Source organism: Berghia stephanieae, chromosome 3 (genome assembly GCF_034508935.2).
Source record: "Berghia stephanieae isolate SIO BIC M18660-M18661 chromosome 3, UCSD_Bste_1.3, whole genome shotgun sequence".
Taxonomy (NCBI): domain Eukaryota; kingdom Metazoa; phylum Mollusca; class Gastropoda; order Nudibranchia; family Aeolidiidae; genus Berghia; species Berghia stephanieae.
The window spans coordinates 27,572,310-27,599,494 of record NC_088362.1 but is presented as its reverse complement, the minus strand read 5'-3'; the positions used below and the strand labels follow the sequence as shown (position 1 = coordinate 27,599,494).

The 27,185-nt window shown below is 33.7% G+C and overlaps 1 protein-coding gene across 15 annotated transcripts in view; it reads left to right on the top strand.

Moving 5' to 3' along the window:
* LOC144967475 (inositol hexakisphosphate and diphosphoinositol-pentakisphosphate kinase 2-like) overlaps positions 1–21,364 on the top strand; it is a 100,631-nt gene extending 79,267 nt beyond the window's left edge. For 7 of the 15 annotated variants that reach the window (XM_078904771.1, XM_078904770.1, XM_078904766.1 and 4 more), the window contains 5 exons: positions 4,642–4,746; positions 8,651–8,776; positions 14,541–14,720; positions 15,729–15,911; positions 16,350–16,510. In XM_078904771.1, the coding sequence (XP_078760897.1) occupies positions 4,642–4,746; positions 8,651–8,776; positions 14,541–14,720; positions 15,729–15,911; positions 16,350–16,510 (755 nt within the window). Of the gene's footprint in view, positions 1–4,641; positions 4,747–8,650; positions 8,777–14,540; positions 14,721–15,728; positions 15,912–16,349 lie in introns of all 15 variants that reach the window. The other 8 variants (XM_078904779.1, XM_078904777.1, XM_078904778.1 and 5 more) reach the window with 2 other exon arrangements.
* The last annotated feature ends 5,821 nt before the right edge of the window (positions 21,365–27,185 follow it).

Genomic DNA, 27,185 nt, shown 5'->3' with positions numbered 1-27,185 from the left:
GTCGTTTGTTTTGTGTTGTTCCCTTATTTATGAGTCACATTTACTCCCTTTATCTTTCTCTCCATTTTCTTGACTTATTATAATATGCTAATGAAATGACGGAAAATAATTGCTTGTCACTTTTACCTCTGAGCAATTTATAATATAATCAGTGGGCTGCTTTTGCTTTAAAGTTAGATTTGCAAATTTGACTACCATGTTTGTTTGTTTTGTTTTTGTTGTTGTTGTGTTTATTATGTTTTTTTAAAATAGTTTTTTATTATTTTTATTTATAAAGTAACCCCAATTGGCGAGTTATAAACACCAAGTTGAAATTTCTAACTGCTTAGTGTAGCAGAGTCAAACAAATTTTAAAATCCACTGAATATGGAATAACGGGAAACTTTTATAGTACAAGGTATATTATTGATTTTTTTATTTATTTATTTTGTTTTTATTTAGATATGGCCAAAGATTGATTTTATCCAGTGTTGTAAATAATGCACTTTTCACATTTGAAAAGAAAAGTATTTATGATTACAAGTCAAAATTATATTTACCTTATCTTTACATTTCACATGATAAGTTCATGTATTTTAAAAAAATATTCACCTCTCATAGTGCTTCATGGTGTATCACAAGAAAGTTTCTATTTTTGTTATTTGTATTGTTATTGTTATTATCATCATCGTCATCATCATCATCATCATCATCATCATCATTATCATCATCATCATCATCATTATTATTATTATTATTATTATTATTATTATTATTATTATTATTATTATTACTATTTATTATTAGATTTAGATTTAGTTTTTGCTTTTTCTGTCATTTAAAAAAAAGACATGTTGATCATTGAATGTGTTCAACTCTGAATTGTTTTCCACGTGATTAAAAGTGTTTGATTAAGTGATTTTTATGCAAAATCAAATATTTATTTGATGTGTGAAGTGGCTTTCTCTTTACACTTGAAAATGAGATTCAACATTTTTTAACTGCTGTCCCTCATATCCATTCGGTATCAACTTGGACACTTCTGAAGATGTTGTAGGATGAACCAATGTTAATTCAAATTCTAAATAATTAATTTTGAAGCTGTAATTACGAAAAAGATTGAAAATAAAAATAAGTCATATAATTGCACCAGTTATAGAAACAAGAGGCACCTATGGTGTATGTTCAGAAACTAGGGAGCAGGCACCATTGTACGATAAAGATCTGAACAAGTGTGAATGAAAGGTACCGGACAAAGTTAGAAAGAAAAATACAAGTAAAAAAACATCCCAAAAATCAGTCTACCTCGACCTGAAAAATACAAGAAAAAAAAAAAAACATCCCAAAAATCAGTCTACCTCGACTTGAAAAATACAAGAAAAAAAAAAAAAACATCCCAAAAATCAGTCTACCTCGACCTGAAAAATACAAGAAAAAAAAAAAACATCCAAATCAGTCTACCTCGACTGAAAAATACAAGAAAAAAAAAAAACATCCCAAAAATCAGTCTACCTCGACCTGAAAAATACAAGAAAAAAAAAAAAAACATCCCAAAAATCAGTCTACCTCGACTTGAAAAATACAAGAAAAAAAAAAAAAAAAACATCCCAAAAATCAGTCTACCTCGACTAATTTTTTGGGATGTTTTTTATTTCATGTATTTTTCAGGTCGAGGTAGACAGATTTTTTTGGGATGTTTTTTTTTTCTTGTATTTTTCTTTAATGCTTTGTCTGGCACCTTTCATTCATACTTGTTCAGATCTCTATGGTGTATGTTGTAGGTTATAGGAAGACAGCATTTTTTATTGGAAGTCCCTCTGTAACTGGAGTGTTTAGCATAGATTAGTAAAAAATAAAATAATAATGCAAAAGTGGAATGATTCATTTTAATTCACAATAACAAATTCGGTGGCTTAAATTAAATGAGAAGATGATGTACATGTGTATTGTATTCATCATTGATGAGAAGAGGATGTTCCTCTATGTATCGTGTTCATCGTCGGTTATACTGATAAAAGGGTAGTTTGATGAGAAAATGATGTTCTTATGTATCATATTCGTCATCAGTTATACTGATAAAATGGTACCCTGATGAGATGATTGTATTCATCTGTATCATATTCATCATCAGTTATACTGATAAAAGAGTAGCTTGATGAGAAGATGATGTTCTTGTAATCATATTCATCATCAGTAATACTGATAAAAGGGTAGCCTGATGAGAAGATGTTCTTATGTATCGTATTCATCATCAGTTATACTGATAAAAGGGTAGCCTGATGAGAAGATGTTCTTATGTATCGTATTCATCATCAGTTATACTGATAAAAGGGTAGACGTATGAGAAGATTGTGTTCTTATCAGGCCATGATTCTTATGCGTCTTATCCATCGACTATTTTGCTGATAAAGTCATAGGGTAACCTGAACTGTATACCTTATTTGTATTTTTGTGAATTGAACTGAAGCATCTTTTCCACTTTTTATAGGATTATTTTTACTTCTTTGAGATGCAAGCATTTGCATTTGAGCATAGATTAGATAAAAATTGAAGATGTTTTTTTCAATGGTTGAAATTTATTCCTTGATTGACTTAACAGCAATGAGCTGTAGGAGTGTTATAAATATTAGTTATTATACCCCTTTAGTTTTTGCGGAAACCCCGATTTTACCATACTGTAATAGCAAAACAAATTGTGCAGCGTCCCTTGTATCCTCTGTATTAAAGCTAGCAGTTCAAGAATTTATTATTTTTTTCCTGCACGCATTCAGTTTTACTAAAAATAGATTTTATAAATGTTAAATGATATCCTGACCTCAGGGATATTAGATTGTTAGATTCAAGGACCAATCATTATTAGAAAGAATACATTTTCATAAGAAAAAATACAGGTGAGGAGGTCCTTGTGCAGCTATGTGGTCTTGTGGTATGACACTTGCTTTCAGATCGGAAGGTCCTGGGTTCGAGCCTTGCTCGGCACATAGTTGAGTCCTTGCAAAAGGCTCTTTACTCACATTCTCTCGCCGTACTCAGGTGTAAAATGAGTACCTGGTCATTGATAGCATTGTCTCTGTTGGAAAAAAATTGCAATATAGCCTAACAGGCGCCATGTCTCGTTCTACATGTTACATGTTGCTGTTGGTCAGGGACCCCTTGTAAAGTGCTTTGAGTGGATATTGTGCTATATAAAAGCTCAAAGGGTATAATATTAAGATGCTTGAACTCTTGGGTCTGAAATTTTGAATTTGTACCTTATGCACGCCTCCCAAGGTCACATGACAGCGTTTGGGAAATCAGTCGAACTTTCAAACGCTGGAATTCTAGAATCTTCTATTACTAGCGGAGATGTTTAGAAAGCTTAAGTGAAATGATAGCTTTCCCTCCATTCCCCACACAGCCTTCTCACTATTTCGTGATAATTGTATGAGATGTTGTTATTTTTTACTGACATTTCATAAACAATCTGAAATTTTCTTAAAACAAGTTGAAGTTTGGTGGAAGATTTTCTAAAAAATTAATTTCTTAAAGTGGTTTACATTGTATTCAATTTTGAAGGGATGATATAATATATAGATGCTATGACAATAATTATGATAGTGATAATAATAATAATAATAATAATAATAATAATAATAATAATAATAATAATAAAGATTGATGATGATGATGATGATGATGATGATGATGATAATCAGAATAAAGGTAATCAGAATAATGATAATAATAATAGTAATTACAGTAATGATAAAATTGATAATCAGAATAAGGATAATAATAATAGTAATTACAATAATGATAAAATTGAAAATCAGAATGACGATAATAATAATAATTCTAATAATGATAATGATAATAATAAGCTGTCACAGAGCTTTTAATGAAAGAAAGAATTGTATACAATACTACATGACATCCTTTTTTTTTGTTTTAGCTATACAGATATTGGAAATACAACAAAGGGTATTACAACATCAACCAAAATGACAAAGTCTACTCTTCTATTCTATAACTTATACGATAATTAGATCCAGTTTTATCTATTTGATTTATCATTGAAATGTAGTAATGTTTGTGGAACAATAAAGATTTCTGCTTGAGTGAAATATTGTATAAGGTGATAATATATATATATATATATATATATATATATATATATATATATATATATATATATATATATATATATATATATATATATATATATATATATATATGTGACCTACTGTCCTTATCTGGGATTATGCCTGGGTGAATTCCTGAAAAGGATCCCAAAAGGTGGATTTCAAATAAGAATGACGAGAAATTGAAAATTTGGCATTTGAATTTAACTCAATTTTCATAATTTTGACCGTAAATTCAATTCTTAACATCATATAAGCGCATAGAGTCTGATCTTATCATGGTTCTGATCTATGCAAATGTGATGTATTATTGTTATTATTATTATTATTATTATTATTATTATTATTATTATTATTTTTATTTTTATTATTATTCACCCAAATATGATACCAGTTTGGAGCAGTTGGTCACATATTATATTGTTTATCTTGTCTGTCTTCAAGTGTTGAGCACTAGATGTTAACGTGACGTGTTTATCAACTCGACTCAATGTATAATTCGTTGCTTTATGTGTATTTCTATATTGTGTCTCAATTTCAGCCTCCGTTTTCCAAAGAAACTATAAGACCATTCACCTCCCTCTTAGTCGAGACCTCATATTCAAACCTCTCGCTAGCTTCCTGTTTTTTAACAACACTCCTAAAGGTAGGTCACTATCTTGCATTTGTTCCCTTTACCTCCCTTTGGCTCTGTATCATTGTTTTATACATTATTATTATTATTATTATTATTATTATTATTATTATTATTATTATTATTATTATTATTATTACTATTAATATTATTATTATTATTATTATTATTATTATTATTATTATTATTATTATTATTATTATTATTATTATTATTATTATTAATTTATTTATTTCCTTGGCTACAGATGAAACGTTATTTCGTTGATATGTTATCATATGTCACATCCATCACGATGCCCAGTGAATGGGAAATTCCACAAGACAATAATACTTATGATTTCTAAAAATACATGGAGAATCTAAATTCTAAATACATTTCACAAAGAAACAGCTCATTAAGTCAATTACACTGCTAATTCATAGTGCATAACAACAAAGAAATGTTATTCATCGTGTATTCATACATCATGTGGGAGGGTTGATTATCGACATTGATTTTGAATGCATTAATTGAAGCCGACTTTTTTATTTCAAACATAAATTCGTTCCAAGGACTAAGTGTCATAAAATTAAAAGAAACTTGCCTTATATTTGAGGTCAACTGTGACGATTCAGGGGCTCCTGGTTAGTCGGTAGAGATGGAAAGCACGAAACGTCAACAAAGAGAAAAAAAAAAGGAAAAGGCTAGGAGGATAGAAAGAAGGAAGCTCGTTAAAAACAATTTTTTTTTTCAATTTGTCCCAAAGTGGACCATTATTTTTATATTATTATACTGTTGATATATACTTTTTATTTTATTATTTTTTGAGAAAAATACTTTTTATCAGAATATAAAATTGTATTAGAAGAAATGTGGTTGTGCTTTGTATCCATTTGTAGTTATAGATTACACCGCATAGGTATATCAATCTTTAAAATAATATATGAAGAAAAAGATAAGATTTTATCCTTGTCAATTTTATTTTATTTTTTGTTTTGAGGAAGTGTGAGAGAAAGAAAAAAGCCTCACCAAAAAAACAACAACTATGAACGAAATAAAGAAAAATGAATGCAACTTATCACAGGGCTTACTGGATACTTTCTTTAAAAGGAAAATACTTCCAGACCCCATTATAAAAATACTTCATTGATATTTTAGAATGATACGTTTCTAAAGCATCCCAGTATAAAGAAACTAGAAAACAAAAATAAAACGAGTCTAGTTTTGGATGAAATTATGGATGAAATTTGTGAAAATATCCTCTCAAAATCTCATCTTGTCAATAAAGGACTAGAAGATGGGGTTGTAAATGATAGTGATGATACTAAGCTGTTTGAAGCTGTGGATTGTAACAAGTAATAGACAAAAATGAATATAACAGCTTCAAAAAAAAGAACAAAATATACCAAACACGGAAAATTTCAGGCTCAAAACCCTTCTGCAGCCAACAACAAAAAACAATTAAAACATTAATACATTACTAAAAAAAAAAACAGATCAACGACAGTCAAAATATCTTTTCTTAATTTGGATATGGTAGAATGAGTTGGGAGGCGTTTTAAATAATTCATAATACAAGATGGCAACCCATCGCCTCAAAATGGTTTTACCTCAAGGTAAACAAGATGCCAAAAAGGAATCATAAAGTTAAAATTACCAGAAATACGAAATTGGGGGGGGGGGGGGGGGTTCAGTTTTAGAATTTCGGACATCTCATTAAGACATAAAAACAAACCCCAAGTCTCACATTTATGTATACAAATTTTATTTTTAGCTTCTAATCCATTCTGCCGTAATACCGTTTTTAGGCGATTGGTCACAACAATAATTGCTACTTCTTAAATGCCACTTGGCTCATCAACATTGTACCTGCTACATAATATTATTTTATTTATTCTGCTTATCTTGCTGCCTCTTGTCATATTCTCAAATAAAAATAACTGTATTGATGTTGGAACACCCACTACTCAAATATTCTTCTCTTTGTTTTCATGTTGTTTTCACTTGTAATGCTATCACAATACAATCAAATTATTATTTTTTTTTCTTCAATCCTTGAGTTGAGTGGTGTTGAATATTATGATTTTCATTTAACCAATTTTTAGTTGTACGAATTAGAGTTTTTATGGAATGGTTGTTGAATGACATTGATTCATGGTTATCATAATTGTTGGAAGAGTGACAGCATTTTTATCATTAATGAATCTTAGTTTTTTTTTTTAAGTAACTGCTTTACTGTCATTGCCATTGCTCTCGTCATTACATTCTCTTATTTCATTTTATTTGTTTTCATCCCATTTTTTAAATTTTTAAAAAATTTCGTCTGTTTTGTGGTTGATTTTTTTTTTCCCATTGAGTTTCTGTATATTTTCGTTAATAAAAATTTATTACTGTGAGCGGTCTTGTGTTAATAGTTAATGCAAGCATTGCATCATGCACTCATGCTTAATTTGTAGACAGGTTTTCTGAAGTATGACATGGAAAAGAGATAAATTAAGTGTTGCAACTTTGTTCACCATAGTATTTTTAATTCATAGGTTGACGAGTTGATTGATAAAAATGATGAGATTGACTTTTAAGGAATAGCGGAAATGTCTTAGATAGAATTCCTCAATTGTAAGAGCATAAGCATCGAGATTTTGTAACAAGAAAGTGTCTTGTATTACCAGTGAATAACACTCAATTTTATGACGGCTTGAGATCTTTTCAAAATTGAATGAGTTTACTAGCTAGACATCCATTTTCCTTAAAGAACATTCCTTTAGTATTATGCGGGTGGTTGGATGGGAGCATCACCCTTGAATCATGTACCTATGATGTTCGCATGGGTGTACGATCCGATAGTGATGTCGTTTCTTCTTCTCTTTACAAGCCTATCCTGCTTCTTTGGTTTGTGATTGTATTTTTGACAGGGGATATTTTTTTTTTCTGTAAATCTCCTGCCTGTTTGTTCTTGGTTATTTATAATTTAGCTTTTGATATCTTTAGGTTATGATTTTGATTTACATTTGTACTATTTTTGTTAGATTGCTTGTTTTTTTGTTTCAGCGGTCTCTCATATAACCTCAATTGTGTTGGAAGAGACCTAAAGCAACAAACAAACAAACAAACTTTAGTATTATTGTAGTTATTATTATTATTATTACTATTATTATTATTAATATTATTATTATTAGTATTATTATTATTATTATTATTATTATTATTATTATTATTATTATTATTATTATTATTATTATTATTTACAGAAGGATAACTGCCCTCATAATTTAGAGGACATTACAATATTAAGATAGTACAAGATAAATTAATCTCAATAAATCTCTCCTCATTAGTGTTAGTGTCACCGTTGCATGAGTTTGACAGCATTCAGAATTTCAACAATGAATGTTATGATTTGAAATGCCATTAATCATAATAGCTTTAATGATAAAATTGAAATGCTTCATACCTGCTAGTAACAAAACCTCTTTTATTTTTGGTGCAAAATATATCTCCAAACCAACTGAATTGAAATATTAATGATATGCTTGCAATCTTGCAATGAGAAATTTTTATTTCAATAACAATTAGGTTACACAGTAATAAAGGACTAAATATTTACTGAAAGAAGGAAAAATATAAACAAATTTGATTTATTAATCGACAAAAAATGTTATTTATTTCTATTTTTAATAATTCCGGTCCTACCCCTTATACACCCCGCCCTTCATATTTAACCTACAAAGATAAAATTCAGAAACAAAGAGAGAATCATAAAACGGTACTCATTACATAGTGACAATTAGAAACCCTTACCTCCCCCCCAAAGTCCATCTCCACATCAAACCATGTTTTGTGTCTTTCTCGCCCTCCTTCCTTCTTCAATGTTATCATTTTATACCAGCACCCATTGTAACTATTGCCTTATGATAATGATGATGATATAATATAGGTAATGCTAATGTGCTGGGCAGTGGCAATCGGCTCAACCCCCCTCAGGCCTCAGGCTTGGGCCTTACAGTGTCCACCAGCTCTCCAGACTTCAGTCGCCTGGGGTCGCTGTTTCTCAAAGAGGCTGGTAGGTGGCTATGCTACTTCTTCTCCCTCAGTGCAAGGCATTTAATTGGAAAGCCATTAAAAACTATTCAGGATACTCAATTTGTATTGACAAATTATAAATGTGATAAATAGGGATGATACATGGGGAATTTATAAGGACACAGAGTAGGACCTCCCACGTTAAATGAGTTTGAAAAATAATGATTTTAGAATTATATAGTGACACAAATCTCTCTTTAATTGTAAGTATTAAATTAAGAAATTAAGGAGCAGGCACCTGTGTAAGTTAAAGAACTGAACATGTGTGTATGAAAGTTGCCAGACAAAGCAAGAAAGTTAAATACAAGAGAAAAAATTTTTTTAAAAAAAACATCTTTAAAAAATCAGTCGACCTCGACTGGGGATCGAATCTCAGACCTTCTGTTTACCGGTCAGACATGCTACCCTTACATCTTGTATTTTTCTTTCTTGCTTTGTCTGGCATCTTTTATAAACACTTTAATTTTTTTAGATGAATAAAATGCATAAGAATGATAAGTTTTTCATTATGTAAGAGTTTTTTAAAACTTTAAATATTATGGATGTTTGGGTTGAATGAGGACAGGTCCAATGAGACTATCCATTCAACAAGGAGAATATAAAATCCTATTCGTTGGGCTTTTTGTTTTTAATCAATCAACGTAGATAATGGTTAACCCTCTTCTTACCAGCCATTTTCAGGATTTTCCCCAAAACTTAACACCCAACTAACAAATATTTTTTATCACTTTGACACAATAGCAGTAATTTTCTTTAAATTTTATAATGAACAAAAGAAATTTGAATAAGAAAAATGTTGGTTGTATCGTAACGAATGTGACAATTTTCCTATAGTTGGTAAGGAGATGGTTAATGCTTTCCATGAGTTCCCACCAATCAGATTGGAACGGAGATCCATGTCTGCATTACCATTATTTTATTAAGCACTATTCAAATGTCCTCTCAGTATGAGTTAAAACAAAACAAAACAATAACAACCCAACCCTGTACAATTCAAAAAGTGCAGCTCGGTAAAAAGTTTAATATTGACTCCAACAAATCTTTTCCTTAAAATTATGATTCAAGTGAGGCAACATTCCAACCAATGGCTTGCACTGAACTGTCATCTACCTCTTTTGACACCAATATGATCCTCACCATTCCCCTTCTTCTTCTTTTTTATTTTCAGTAATACAATACTTAACAGTTGCAATCTTTGTAACATCTTTTGTTTTGTTACCTTTCAAAAGAATTCATGGTACACCGTGTTACCAATTGTTATTGTTTGTCCTGTATTGGTTTCGTTGGTTCAAAGTTTTACCTAAAATGAATTTACCCAAATTTTATGACGTTAGAAAAAATAAATTCATAATTATTATATCTTTCTGAAAAGACTAATAATTTCCGTTGATTTTGGCTTAAGCAATTACATAAAAGAGGGTTCAAGTCCCCCACTCAAAAACAAAAAAACAAAAAAATTCCATAGAATTGAAAAAGAAAGTCATTTTATGGTTAATCCCGGGAATAAATTTGTTGTGATTGTAAGTTATGTAAGCTGTCCTCTTTATGACGTCGTGTTGCAATTTTCTGTCGTGATTTTTTAATGAATGGTTTTTGTCACGTTAACACAGGCTCTGATGGGTTTGCTAACAAAATCTCAATGCATGTCTCGTTAACCAATTAATAGATGCTAATATTAATATAATTAATTACTACATTTCACTGATAACTTTGTATTGCTTAACAATGATTTCCCTTTTTGTAAACAATCAAATAACAACTTTTTTCCATTCAACCAGTTGTGAGTTCTTTGATGGGCATGATTAGTCAATAGCAATTGTGTTTTTCCCCGAGCTATTTCACGGCTGAGGCTTTGAATAAAACATAATTGTTTTATTATTGATATGCTTAAGATTAAGATAAAGGCATTAAATTACTAAATCATTATAAATGATATGGAAAAATTCTACATGAAACATTATTGATAACTCGAACAAAATTATCTAACACTTTATATATTAGAATTGTTTCAGGACATATTTTTGTTTGTTTGCTTTTGTTTGATGCAATTTAATTTTATCAGGGAAAGATGCAAAACCAAAGGGTAATGATCTATTGGAAAGAGGGGGGGGGGGGGGGGGGGGCGGGGATTGTTTGTTTAATTACATTATCTGTACAGAGATGATGTCTTTATATCATTCAGATTAAAATTGAAAAACCAACAGAAATGTACTTAACTGTTATTTTCAATTGAGAAAGAAATATTGTCTCAAACATACTATTTAATTTTCTATATTTTTGCATAGAAATTCTTTCATCCTGATGACAGCTTTGATATGAATACTAAATGGTATTTCATTATTTAGCAATTGAAAACTATAAATTATCATGTTAGAACTGATTCTCCCACTGTATTTCACGGATTTCCACTGGTCAGCCACATTATACCCTAAAATGATTAAACATTGAACATTGTTGTTATTCACAAGTTGTCGTGATAACTGTAAGATGATTATCAGCTTAAGTAAAATAGAGTACAAACTGGTCAGCCGATAAGCCTCCAAATATTAACGTTCTCTACTCATTCTTTTAGATACAGTAGGAACTTATTGCATGTATTGATTCATAACATTGCTAAGGTCATTTATTATACACTTCAAATCCACACAATTGAGAAAGGTTCTTTTTTCTTCCTCTCTCTCTCTCTCTCTCTCTCTCTCTCTCTCTCTCTCTCTCTCTCTCTCTCTCTCTCTCTCTCTCTCTCTCTCTCTCTCTCTCTTCTCTCTCCTCTCTCTCTCTCTCTCTCTCTCTCTCCTCTTCTCTCTCTCTCTCTCTCTCTCTTCTCTCCTCTCTCTCTCTCTCTCTCTCTCTCTCTCTCTCTCTCTCTCTCTCTCTCTCTCTCTCTCTCTCTCTCTCCTCTCTCTCTCTCTCTCTCTCTCTCTCTCTTCTCTCTCTCTCTCTCTCTCCCCTTCTCTCCTCTCTCTCTCTCTCTCTTCCTCTCCTCTCTCTCTCTCTCTCTCTCTCTCTCTCTCTCTCCTCTCTCTCTCTCTTCTCTCTCTCTCTCTCTCTCTCTCTCTCTCTCTCTTCTTTCTCTTCTCTTTTTTTTTTTTTTTTTTTTTTTTTTTTTAAATTTTTTAAAAATCTTTTCTTTTTTCTTTTTTTTTTCGTTTTTTTTTTCCTTTCTTTCTTACTTTTCTTCTTTTTTTTTTTCTAAAGTGCACAGATAGAAATAGCTCACCGGAGGACTCAGCTCGTTTAATTAAAGAATTAGGAGAGATTTTTAGGAATGTTGAAAATTGAGTAACTTTGAATTCTAAAAATGTTTTTCCTGCATAAGCATTTTGAATTTTGATTTTATTAACATAACATTTTTACCTCCAAAGATAGCAGTCTACTACTTACATAGACACTGGATGAATTGATGCTAAGGAAGATATTAACATGAATCAGTGGATTCTTTCTTATCTATTTGGCCCAGTTATTGTTTTAAAAATGCTATGATTGACTTTTGCACACTTCTCTCGTAGAAATAATTTCATGCTACTCCATTTTTGAATCCTTTCAACTTTGAATAATTTATTTCACTCCATTTCAGTTATAGAATCAAATATTTGACCAGACGTTACATTTTTATACGATTGTTTGTTGGGCTAAATTGTATTTTATTACATGAAGTTGTTTTTCTTTAATCTATTTCGTCATATCAACATTTAATCTAATACATTCAATATTAAGATCCTTATCAGGTCTATCCCATAATGTATCTGCTATTCTGTTATGTTATTTGTGTGTCTAATTTAACAACATATCGTACCGTTATCATATCGTTTAAGAGCTACTAGGTTCTAAAAACCTTTAAATGCTCTGTGTAACTTTTATGCATAGATACAATTTATCAATTATATAACTTTCAACAACCTTACATCGACATCAATGTAAGTTTGGATTGTATCTTTTGGTAGATCATGAATGCTGGGATGCTTTTAAAGATTAAATTCCTGTTACTTGGGATCTGTATTATTGATCTTTTTTAAAAAATACTTTGCCACTTTGCTTTGTAATGATTGCAGAAATATCAGCAGAAAAGAATTAATTAAAAGTTTTAAATTGAGATTAATCAATTGTTTCTTATGCTCAATACTAAGTCATAGTGTGTAGACACATTTTATGGCTAGTTGATTGTTCGTGAACACATCTCAAGATATTGATTTGTTATTTTAGATCTCTGTTCACAACACGTGACCAATCTCATGTTTTCATGCCGATTGGAACCTTTACTGGAAATCTAATTTAATATCCAAATTGTAAAATTTGAATTAAATTACATCATGGAAGATATTGAATCTAGTTTATTAAATAGTTTCTTAAAGTTGCCCGAAAAAAAATTATTATTATCCTTTTTATTTAGACTTAAAAACTCAATTCTCTTTACTTGGTTTATCCTGATATGTTGCCAGATTGATGCAGTGGGTCACATCGACCAGACCTGCCTAGTACTACGATAAATTCGCAGAAATAAGAATTTTTGGCTCTGGTTGCAGAGCTTTGAATGTGACTTTGACTCAATAAATCTTACTGGTAAAGGAAAATGTCATTCCACACGACCTATCTTTAGGACTTTGGAGCATTTTAAAATCAAGCTGAGGGCAAATTATAATTTTTAAAGCTATTTCTATGTTGACTTTTATTTTATTCCCTGGGAAACTACGAATTTCTGAAATTTCAAGTTGACAGCTGTGCATCAACATAGGTGCAAGATTTCCGGCTTAATCCGAATTTCCTGCTTTTGGAAATGGATTTTAATTTATTTTCAGCATCTAGATCATGTCAACATAAAACCATTTAGAGGCAATAGGTCACATTTCAAAATAAGTTTCAGCTTGTGGTGTCAGATTTTTAAAAAAAAAGAAAGAAAGAAAGCAAGAAATCTTCAGATAGTTGTGATGATGTGTGAAGAAAGTGGACCAGTTGTGATGATGTGTGAAGAAAGTGGACCAGTTGTGGTGATGTGTGAAGAAAGTGGACCAGTTGTGATGATGTGTGAAGAAAGTGGACCCAAACACACCCTTATGACTGTACACAGTTTTAGTTTTTATTTTACAAAGCAAATAGTTTGAACGATGTAAAGGACAACCCCTTTCTTATCGTACTACAATGATTTATATAACATGTAACATGTGTGATGTGGCTCTGTGCTGTGGCATTGCACTGTAAGGCAGAAGGGAAAGGTGGCTTCTATTTGAATCTGCTTCAGGCATTTATTTTTTCTTTCCTTGGGCAAGATTGTTTACCCACACTTTGCTCACTTGGACAACGTAGATGATTTCTGATAATGGATTGTCATAATTCCTTGGAGGAATGTCGATCTGTGCAGAAGGGGGATATAAATGAATGAATGCACAACTAATTTATTTATATTTCTTTTCTTTTTTCTTTTTTTTTTCTGAAATAAGTACATGAGCTCGCTTTCTTAACCTATGTATTGAATTGTATATAGATCTGTTAGTGCACCTTTATCTTATGGCCATTTAATCAACGTACTAATTACCCACTTTATGTAGTCTCTTCTCCGAAAAAAAAGATGAATAAATTGAGCAAGTAAGATTTAGCAAACCACACTAGACAATTGAACCGTTTTGTTGCCAAACTATTATTTGATCAGTGGTGATAAATTTTACAACTGCATTATTTCATAAAATTTACAATTGATTATTTAAAATTGTTACTGAGTATTATGAATCTTCTTTCCCCCCTCCCTTTTTTAGCCCTGGAAGGTTTTAACAATGTGCCGTTGCTGCACCCCTTGGAGACCCTCCACAACAACCTGACCTTTCACCAGGTGGACGATTTCCTTGGTCGTGTCACGACACAGAGGTTCCCTGTGCCAGACATTTCAGCCCTCAACACTCTTGCCTGTAAAGTGCCTCTCAACCCTCCTATCAAAGGTATTGATTGACCTTTTTAAAAAATATTCAAGTGATTAGAACAGATCATAGTGATTGTACTTGTGCGGCTATATGGTCTAGTGGTATGACACTCGCTTTCAGATCAGAAGGTCCTGGGTTCGAGCCTCGCTTGGCGCATAGTTGAGTCCTTGGAGAAGGCTCTTTACTCGCATTCTCTCACCGTACTCAGGTGTAAAATGAGAACCTGACCGTTAACAGCGTTGTCTATGTCCAAAAAAATTTTGATATCGCCTAACAGGCATCATGTCCCATCCTTCATGTATAATGTTGCTGTTGGTCAGGGACCCCTTGTAAAGTGCTTCGAGCATGTTTAGTGGATATTGCGCTATGTAAAAGCTCAATAAAAGATTAGATCATAGTGATCTTTCATCCTGACCAGCCAAAATAGTTGGATCTCTCGATTTCTGACAGAACCAACGCTGTTTAACGGCCTGAGTACACCTGAGTAGGGTGAGAGAGTATGAATAAAGTGCCTTTTCCAAGGACTCAACTTTGCGCCGAGTGAGGCTCGAACCCAGGACCTTTCAATCCGAAAGCAAGTACCATATCACAATACCACATAGCCGCACATTATAGCATTATAGCATTTTCTGCATCCAATAACAAAAGGATGCATAAGTTCTAGGTCAAACTTGTAAGCCCTTTGCTCTCAAATAAGAAGGATACTCTGTAATCGATGCCATCCACCACTCAAAAAAAAAAAAAATGGTTTCAAGTATAGTTTATAGATAGTATATGCTTGGCTAAGAAGCTCACAACATTGCCATCCAGAAGTATAATGGACCAACACACAAAACTATGTGTAACTTTGAAATTTTATAGTCTGGTTAATTCAGTTTAGTGAGAATTACTCATAAACGTGGATGGCAAAAAACAATAACAAAGACCTCAGTGACGTCAACTTCGTTCTATCTATACCTATCATTTCCTTTGCATACCCATGAAAAATATTTTTTTCTTTTATTTTCCTCCTTCCTCTTTCATCAGTATCCGATCAGCTCCCTCCATCCATATCCAGCAACTCCAGCTCTGGTGGCCCCAATTCACCCACGTCTTCTAACACCCCCGTGGATCTTTTGACAACCTTGGGCATGTACATTGGCAATTGTCACCAAAGCAGTCAGGACGGAGATCAAGCAGGAAGTGGTAGCTCTCAAAATGGAAACGGAGGTAATGGTGAGAAATATAGGGTATAGAGAAAATGCCTAATGAAAACGGGGAATAAAAATATCACGGTGTCAGAGAGCTAAACTCAGGATCCAATTGATACGACACCCTCCGCCTGGCTGAGAGATAGATAGATCAATGAGCGGTCGCATGAGTCGCTGAGTTATTCAACCATTCTTAGGAAATTATGTTTGAGAAGTTTAAAAACAAAATAAACAAGTAATGAAATATCTACAGTAATTAATGGATTAAATCCTGTTGTTTTGTTGTCTGTTGATGAAATTATCAAGAGGGCCTGTACTAAATAGCTGTTATTTGTATACTAATGTTAGCATTTTATTTTCAGTCAATCAATGCATTTGTTTTCTTCTAAAAGTATTAATCTATGTTTTTTTTGTTTTTGTTTTTTTTTCCCCACCATATCTCTCTTGATGCCATTAGCTGCTGACCAATCCAATAACTCAAGTGCCAGCGTCTCATCTGAAGACACGAAAAAAGATGAGAAAGGGAATCCAAACAAAATAGATTGGTTACCAATGATGTCATCCAGCAGTTTAGAAAGCAGTTTAGAAATTCTGTCTTTACCAAATTCTTGGACCTGATCATCATCATCATCATTGCGTTTTTCACCCTGGGTCAGGGTATAGGCCACAGACAAACAGTTTCCATCCTTCTCTATCCTGAGCCAACTTTTTTATCTCATTCCAGGTCTTACCACTTCTCTGTATATCAGCTTCTTTAATTCTTCTCCATGTTCCTCGTGGCCTTCCCTTGATCTTCTGCCCTGAGGGTTCCAGTCCAATACTTTCTTTGTTATAGTTGAGTCATTCTTTCTAAGCGTGTGTCCAATCCACCTCCATCGTCTTCTTCCTATATCCTCTCCCACTGGTTTCTGCTGTGTTCTTTTCCATACTTCTTCATTTTTTATTCTATCCATCCATTTTATTCTGAGTAGCTTACGCATGCACCTGTTTACGAAAATCTGTACCCTCCTTATACATGCCTGTGATGCGTTCCAAGTTTCACATCCATACAGTAGGACAGACTTCACGTTTGAGTTGAAAAGTCTTAGCTTTAGTTGAAGGGAGATATCTTTAGTTCTCCAAACTCTGTTCAAAGATGTGAATGCAGCCTGTGCCTTTCCTATTCGTGCTTTCACCTCTGCTTCCGTGCCTCCATCCTTGTCAATTATACTTCCGAGATAGCAGAAAGTGTCTATATCTTCGAGTTCCTGATCTTTTACTTTGATCTGCTCCCTTTGATGCGTACTTATCCTCAAGACCTTTGACTTTGCAGGGTGAATTCTTAGACCAATTGATTCCGAGAGGCTGTTTATAATTGTGGTTTTTGCTTGCATCTGGTCCTGGGTGTGGGACAAAAGAGCCAGATCATCTGCAAAATCCAGATCATCCAACTGTGTCCAGGGGGTCCACTGTATCCCATTTCTTCTCCCTTTGGAGGTTTCCTTCATTAGCCAATCAATGGCAAGGATGAACAGGAATGGTGAGAGCAAGCATCCCTGCTTGACACCAGTCTTAATTTCAAAGCTGTCAGTAAGCTGATCTTCATGTACAACCCTGCAACTTGATCCTTCATACATTTCCTTAATGAGGTTTACTATCTTTTCAGGGAGTCCATAATGTGCCAGAATTTTCCACAATGTTGCTCTGTCAATACTGTCGAAAGCCTTCTCGTAATCCAGAAAGTTGACAATAAGAGGAGAGTTCCATTCTATAGACTGTTCCACTATGACTCGCAGAGAGACAATCTGGTCGGTGGTTGAACGGTTTTTCCGAAAACCTGCCTGTTCGTCCCGCAGTTTAGCATCTGTTGCATTCTTAATTCTCTCTAAAATAATACGGTTGAAAACCTTTCCTGGGATAGAAAGAAGAGTGATGCCTCGATAATTATTACAATTACTGAGGTCCCCTTTCTTTGGAAGCTTGATAAGATGTCCTTCCTTCCAATCCTTTGGGAATATCCCGTCATTCCAGATTCTCTCAAATAGTGGGTGCAGGGCCTCAGCATTTCTTTCCGCATCAACTTTTAGAGCCTCCGGTGGAATCTGGTCTGGTCCAGCAGCTTTCCCCCTTTTCATCTTGTTAATGGCACCCACAATCTCTGCTATCGATGGTGGATCACAGCTAATTGGTAGCTCATTCCTTGCAGGCAAAATTTCTGGCTGGTTGTCTGGTGGTGGTCTGTTCAGAAGGCAGTTGAAATGTTCCCTCCATCGTTCAGATTGAGCCTCTTTTCCAAAAATAGTTTTCCCATCTTTGTCTTTGACTGGTACCTCTGGTTTCCCATATTTTCCAGCAAGTGTCTTTGTAGTTTGATAAAGGATCCTCATGTGTCCTCCAGTCGCTGCTGCTTCTGCTTTCTCTGCAAGTCTGTTCATGAATGCTTCCTTGTCTTTCTTCACAGATCTTTTGACTTCCTTAGCTATGGCTCGATACTGCTCTTGTGCATCCAGTCTTGAAGCCCTTGTTCGGCTTGCATTCACTTGTTCCTTCCTTGTTCTCCTCTTTTCAATAAGGTCCAAGGTGGTTGGACTTATCCATTCTTTATGTTCCGATTTCTTTACCCCAATACCTCGTGGCAAGTTGTTATGTAGACTTCCTTGATCTTTGCCCAATGTGACTCTACATCTATGTCCTCCTCGAGCTCAGTAAGAGGTTGGAATCTATTACTCAATTGTAGTTTGAATTCCTCATTCTTTTCCCCATCAAGTGCATTCACCTCGAATTTTCTTCTTGTATGTGATCTGGCCCCGTGTTTTCTGAGTCGGAGCTTAAGCTTTGCCAATAGCAGGTGGTGGTCTGATCCAACATCTGCCCCTCTCCGTACTGTCACATCTTCCAATGAACGTCTGAATCTACGAGAGATACAAAAATGATCAATCTGATTCTCTGTCACACCATCTGGTGAGACCCAAGTTGCTTTGTGGATCCTCTTATGGGGGAACACTGATCCTCCAATCACCAAACTGTTGAATGCACAGAAATTTGCAAATCTCTCACCATTATCATTCATTTCTATCATGCCATGACGTCCCATGATACCTTCATAGCCTACGTTATCCTGTCCCACTTTTGCATTAGCATCTCCCATCAATATGTTGATGTCTTTCCTTGGCAACTTGTCAATGACTTGTTGTAGCAGACCATAAAATGTATCTTTGTCCTCATCTGTTGCATCATTTGTTGGGGCATAGATCTGTACAATGTTCATGCTGATCTTCTTACTCCGTGTTGTAAAGGACGCCATGATGATCCTTTCTCCGCATTGTTCCCATCCTCTCAGTGACTTCTGGGCAAACTTGCTTAGAATTATTCCTACTCCCTGTGTATGAATCCCGTCCCCTCTCCTGAATATAAAATCTTCTCCCCAGACTTGAGGTGTTTCTGTCCGGATTGTATCCAGTGGGTTTCGCTTACTCCAAGTATATGCAGCCTGTATCTTCTCATCTCAGTCACAACTTGAGAGCTTTTTCCTGCTTCATACATGGTGCGAACGTTCCACGACGCAATTCGAAGCTGCTTGTTTGGCGAAGACGTCATCGGGTCAGCAGAGTCCTTTCGGCTTTGTCTGTTGTCCTTCATAAATTCTGTAATTCCAGAAACTCTTCGGTCGCCCAAGCTAAAAAAAGGATTTAGTTTGTCTGTCTGTGTTTCTGTAACGGTTTGAGTTTAACGGAAAGGGGTGTTAACCCTTTGCCAACCCCCAACCTGGAGGACCAGGTGACTCAAAGATGGGGGAATCACACACCATTAGTCGCCTTTTACGACACGCTGGCTTGGCGTTGGGCTATTCTTGACCCTCTCAGTTGAGGGACCCCGGACACCACACGGGAGTTGGACCTGATGTCGGTTTATAAAACAAAGATCTGAACAAGTATGTATGCAGCAGTGCCAGACAAAGCAAGAAAGAAAAATACAAGAAAAAAAACTGCAGTCGAGGCAGTTTGATTTTTTTGAGGAGGTGTTTTTTTTAATTGTATTTTTCTTTCTTGCACTGTTTCATGCACACTTTTTCAGCTCTTTATCTTACACCAGTGCCTGCTCCCTAACTTGTCACTTTGAAATTATGAAACAAAAATACCCAGCTCCAAGGTTCATAAGCAACTGTTGATTGTTTGCATTTCATATATTTGTATTTTTTTAAAGGGTTGATTGATAGAGTATGTAATGCTTCAGCCCAGAAACGAACGTTTAATGGATGTGTGATTTTTTAAAGGTAATTTGTTAGATTGCGTAATACTTAAGCCCATAATTCATTTAAAGGTTGTGTGAATTTTTAAAGGGTGATTTGACAGATTATGTATTATTACACCTAGAAAATTCAGAAGTCAATTATAACTGACTCGCTCTTTCTCTCTCACCTATCAGCTGGATAAATTAACAGAAACTGTTTTAAGGTTCTGTCATAGTCAGAGTCTCAGAGTTTAATGCAAGTGTTTTGGAATGTTTATTCCTTTTTCATCATTGTAAATATCGACCAGTGCCCTTGGAAAAACTCCAAGATGTGACACACTGTCTCAACACTGTGTTATGCTATGCCAGGATGAATCAAACCCCTAGAAGTGAATTTAGAATGAAAATGATTAGAATCATGAACTTTGAAAGGTTTTTTTCTACTATAATTAATTGTATTTATTCTCTACCATAACAAACAGAAATGAATCCAAAGTGTCATTTTTGTATCTACTAATTAAATTTCCAGTTAGTCTACTAGTCCATCCGGGCATCATACTGGTTTGAGTTTGAGGCAGTGGGTTACATATAATGTATAATCATGTAATTGTCCTGTGAATATTTTTAGACACACATTAACTTCCTGTCATGAATTCCTAACATGACCTTTTTAACGCTGTGGTAAAATGGAATGACGGTTGGGTATCAACAATATTCAAGTCTGCTCCACTTCACCCTAGCATCTTTATGCGTTTGACATTTCCAAGCTCCAGGTCGTTCCGAGTATCAATTGTGTACAAAGATTCTACCTTTCTGAAGGGTTGTCATTGTAGATTTCATAAGTCATGACATAACCGTCTAGTCAGTAGAGTGTTGGAATGGAATGGTGTCCATTCATAAATATTGGTTGTCATATTGAGTAGGGTGTAAAGGAACTTGGTCACCTAATAGAAAAGATTAATTCATTGTAACTGCCTTACTTTGGGAATACACGTATTTAAACAATTTGGCCCAGAAAACCTGTCCTTCAAATATCAATCAATATAAATGACCTTCATCTTGCCAAAACTTTTCATATCGTATCATTTAAGAGTTAATAGGCTCTAAAAACCTTTAAATGCTCTGTGTAACATTTGTGCATAGATACAATTTTCAAACCTGGGCCTTTGGTCAAATTTTCAAATATGTGTCTTTACAAAGTACAGTAGTTAATTGGATAATAGATTTCACAGTAAATAGAATAATCACGAGAAAAAAATAAAATCGGATATGCAGACGGGAATAGAGTGAACACCGTAATAGACTTTGGTAACTCAAAACGAACCAGATCAAGATTTTGAGTTATTTTTGCAGTTTAAGAAACTCAATTCTCCTTCATCAATGAAACAAAATTAAGAATAATTAATTATGAATAGTCAAACGAAATGGAAGCTTCAATTGAATTATCGAAGACAAAATAATCTGGATGTTTCAGGTTTTCCCTTTGTCAACAAAATGCAATGAATGAAATACTAAAGACGAATGAGAGATGTGAGAATGGCATTGTTAAGGTGAATAAACAAAATAATGATCCATATTATCCACTTTTCCTCCTCAATAAAAACATTCAATATGACTCGAGGCGTATAATTCTGATTTAAAATTCAATGTTCAGATTCAGGTCGGCTCAGACATAATACTAGATTGAAGCAATGGATCACATGAAATCTTCGTTATTTACTTCTAGAACAAACCACAAAACTTATTTATGATCACTAGAATTGAAACATACTTTTGAAATAACCACAAATACTGCCTAAGTATTGATCTCACTATTCTTTGTTATGGAATCACATGAAATTTCTGTTTAAAAAAAAGATAATGCCTGTATTCTTGGTTTTTTTTTTTGTTTTTTTTTTTGTATTTTGGGGGTATTTGTAATGGGTTTGTGTGTGTGTGGGGGGGGGGGGGGGGGGGAGTTTTTGGGATTTTTTAAACTTTCGTTTTCCCTTTCATATACTTTTTTTTTCCATTTTTATGAAAACATGAATGGTAACAGATTTATGTGCACACCTTAGCAAGTCTGATAGCCGAACAGAAATACATTGTTGTAGTGGATTCTACAGCATGCATCAGATAGTCACAATTGTTTACAACTGTTGGATAGGATGGTAGTCTAAAACAAAGTACTTTCAATTTGATTTGAATTAAGCCTAGTTACCCACTTGCTAATGGGTTAAAGAGGAGACTGACAAGTTCAGATGTCCCAAAACTCAAACCTGAATAATTGTTCCGTCAGACTGGTGCTCTACTAATTGAGTCATTGGGTTCCTTAAGTATCAACCTACATGAAATATGTATTTCAAGAATCTGCAGTATTAGTGTGCACACCATTGTTCATCACAAATAGAAATGTGACAAATCACCTCCAAACCTTTTCATGTCGGGGTGAATCAGATGCCATCAAAGGATTGTCAAGTTGAAATGACCAGAAATGCGAAATTTTAATTTTATCACTTTGAAAAATTATAGCCATTTTCTATAAAACAGATAAATTACAACCATGTGTTATGTTATTTTTTAAAAACCTATTAATTCAAGTTTTAGCACCTACATTTCCTCATCATAGTACTGGTTTGAACCAGCCAGTCAAAATTGTCTGTGAAAAGATTGGTGTATCCTACCTTATCCTGACAAATGTCCTTTTTTACCATTTTGACTCATTTTTAAGTCTCAGGTTCAAAAATTTTGTTTTCACAACATGAGGTCATTTTGATTAATTTATTTTCTGACCATAATGAGAAAAAGGCTTTTTTTTGTCATTGAATGGTGGGATAGAAATTTGTTTTGTGCACTCATACCAGTGTTGAACTAGTTCGAATGTCGAATGGTTGGCTGTAAGATAAGGTGGAAGTTGGCCATATATTTATTTTGGATCCACCTCATTATCAAATGTAAATGTGGCTGCTCGAAGCTCGAAGAAATAAATAATGTGAAATTGAATGTAAGCTTCAATTTAATTACAAAAAGAGATCAAATGAACGTTTCGGGTTTCCCCTTTATCAACAAAACAGGATGAATGAAACACCACAGGTGAATGAGATAATGTGGTAGTGGCGTAGTTAAGATTCATCTTGATGAATCTTAACTACACCACTACCACATTATCTCATTCATCTGTGGTGTTTCATTCATCCTGTTTTGTTGATAAAGGGGAAACCCGAAACGTTCATTTGATCTGTTTTTGTAATTAAATTGAAGCTTACATTCAATTTCACATTATTATTTACCTCATCAAATGCAAACAGGCTGTCCACAACATAACTTCTTTTTCTGCTCAAAGATCAATTTATTTTGTCCAAGCTCACGTACATTGCAGTTATTTCCATGTATTTTTACTCCTGCAACCCGATGTGTTTAAGTTTAAGTTTGTACATTATTTTCTGAGACAATTTTAAGCACTGTTCTAGACATTAGACAACTGATGTAAAGTTCAAATTGATTTACGAATTTTTGACTTGGAGTCAATTTGAATATCAAACTATTTATGAATCACCTAGTCCTTCAAATGTTTGGTTGTTTTTTTAAATTTTCTCTGCAGTTTTAGTCTGTTCAGTACAAAATTATTTTTTAAATTTCAAACATGTTTCCTGATTCATTTGCATTTTAGACAAAGTTTAGAACAAGAAATGTGGATGAAATCCTATTTTCATATGTTGTTTTAAATATTTTTACAAACTCTGCAAAGTGTAATTTTCCTATTTACCCATATGGGACTTGTGCACTTATGTTTGGAGTTTAATTGCATTATTTAAAACTTAAGACATCTCAAATTCTGTCATGTTTCTAATTATTCTGGAAAAACTGTTTTCGTATACAAGTAATAAAATAGACATGAGCACTAACACGATTCTACCACATTTACTGCTCTTCATTTATTCCAGCAGACCATATAGGACCAAATTTCCATTTCATTCATTGCAAGTTGCCTGTAAGGCGTTATAATTACTAGCTCTCTATGACGAATCATCACTGCCTATAACCAGATGACATCCACATTTGGGTTGAGTGGTGTAAACTGTTTAAATGCCTTCAACGATGACACAACTCTTGCAATCATTGTAACCCAAATGATCATTGACCATGTTCAACATTGCTTGAATTAGTTACAAGTTAACCATGGGACAGATAAGCAACTGAAGAAGTATGAAGTTGGAAATATCACTCACGATCGTGTGCTGTTAAAACCAATGCATTTTTACAATACATATGGTAAATGAAAAGGAAAAAAAAATGTGTTGGACAGACTGTAGTTGACAATTTTATCAAATCTGTATGGATTGACCCGGTGATGTTCAGAACCTTCTGATTACCAGTCAGATGTGCTAGCACATCAGAAGGTCTGAGGTTCGATCCCCAGTCGAGGTTGACTGATTTTTTGGGATGTTTTTTTTTTCCTTCTAATTTTCTTTCTTCCTTCGTCTGGCACCTTTCATACACACTAACTTGTTCAGATCGTTATCTTATACTGGTACCTGCTCCTTAATTTCTTTAATTTGAAATTTTGGGTTATAAATGAAATTACTTTTTAATGAAGTCTTACAACATGCCAAAAGGTTGAAAGAAATCTAATGGATATCATATCACATACATTGTATTTTACAAAGCTACAAGTCACTTAACATTTAATCGTGATACTAAAGAAGTAAAGCGCTGCTACTCAAATTTCTCATTTTCATTAATGTTTGACCTGGCGATGATAAATATATAGATGCAGCCTTGTTCTCTTCTCTCCCTTTACAATATTTGTCCTCTCCATGGAAGGATTCTAGAATAAATAAGTGTACCATTGCTGTTTTCTGGGTGGGGTTTCCGACCTCCCTTACAAAGCCTGAAGGAAAGGCAAATTGATACGGGGGTTATGATATATAGGTATTAAGATATATGGACCCCCCCCCCCCCTCCCCCTTCCACAATCCAGGAAGGCTAATGTTCCTCCATCTTGAATTCCACAATGCTTAAAGTTATGAGATATTTATTTTTAACAGGCATTTCACAAATAACTGCCGTGACTCACCACCTCAAATTGGCATTATGTCAGGGTGAAACAAACATGTATATAACAGCTTTTAAAATAGAACAAAATAGCAAACACGGGATGTGTCGAGCTTGAAACCTTTCTTCAGTTAACAAAAAAAAAACAACAATAAAAGCATAAATACATTACTTTTTTTAAAAAACAGATGGCATTTGTTTGTTTTTGTTGACATTCCAAGATCTTATTCCTTACCAAAGGGAATGCTATTTCTCTGTTGTCTCTCTGCTTTTTAAAGTAATGTATTAATGTTTGTATTGATTTTCTTATTGGCTGAAGAATGGTCATCAACCCGAAATGTTCCATGTTTTGAAGCCGTTATATTCATTTTTGTTTATGACTTTTTACAGTCCACAGCTATGAGTTAGATTAGTATTGTAAAAATCAAGTTTACCGTCAAAGTAATCCAAAGTATGAAATTTCATTTTCACACTTAAAGGTTTTATACACATTCTCCTCAATGAAACACTTCAACTTTTCCCCAAGTTTCATATTTAGTCCAACTATAAATACAATTCTGCATCCAAATGACCTTGACATAATACCATTTTGAGACAATGAGTCACATATGTGAATTTGCTACTTTGTGATATTCTTTGATCTTATTTTATTCATTTTCAATTTGATTTTTTGTTAAATGATTGGTTCATAATTTCTATTGTAATTTAAATGTTATCTTCAATGGTATTTGCTTGAGAGCAAAAACATTAAATTGGAAAAAATATTTAATCAAGTCTTTGGGTATTTTTTTTTTTTTTGGGGGTTATTATTATTACCAAATGTGCTTTGTCAACTTAATATGAATAACCCGATTACTGTGTCGGGTCTGTGACCTCCCATTGTTGGCAGGAGGTCATTTGCAGTATCTTCTATCCTTCTATATCTGTTTTCTGAGTTGCTTTCTTTGTCTTTGTCTTGGAATGGGATTACATGGTTTTGTCCGGGCTCTTTCCGGAGTCTTTGGATGAAAGGGAAACAGTCAAATGTATATAGTTAGTTTTGGGAGGTGATATTTTTTCCTTGTAAACTCTGTTGTGTATTATTATTATTATTTTTTAAATATATATATATTTATATAATGACATTTATAACAACATTTGAGTGTATTCCTCTCGGTGGGATCCTGCACTTGTGTCAGTATGAAAATTTTAGATGATTTCAAACTAGTTGCACTGATAGTGTGCTTTTGGAATCTACATCTGTTTCCTATTTGAACCATTCCCTTTTGTCTTACTTTTTCTCATGTGCTTTCAATTGCAAATCTAGAATTTTTTTACTATCCCATTTACTTTATTTTTACTAGTGCTGAAATGACTTAAACGTGTCTCAAGCACCGTAAAACCCTTAAAAACAAAACAAAAACAATACAAAATTATGATTGACAAAACACTTTTGAAATGTAATTTTAATCTATTAATTTTTTGTTTGTCTCAAAATGTGAATGCTTTTGTTGAGTTCATTATTGATGGCCCATACTTGATTGTGAATTTAATCGAAACGTTTTTTAAAAAAATTGTGTTGCTTCAAGAACTCAAATGATGACCATTGTTATTCAAGAAAAACATGTTTTAAGGGGGAGAAAAAGGCAATAAAATGCAGCTTTTACATGACATATATTTTTTCTTCTTTTTGTTTATTTTGTAATAAGTTTGTTTGTGGTCCTTTGCCTCTGCTTATGAGTACTGGTTGGGGTTCCTGACCTCCCCATCTTGGGCCGGGAGGCAACTCACTGCGTCTTGTATCACCCTATGTCTGTTTTCCAACATACTTTCTATCTTTTTCTTGGAATGAGATTACTTGGTTTTGTCCAAGGCCCTGGCCGGATACCCAGGGAGGGATACAGTCAAATGTATAGTTAAGAGTTTTGGGAGATGATATTTTTTGTCCTGTAAATCTGTTATGCACTTTGATTCGTAAACATTTGAATGTGTTCCTCTTAGCAGACCTGTGCTTGTGTCAGGATGAGATATTTAGGTGATCTCAAACTAAGTACACTGATGATGGTATACT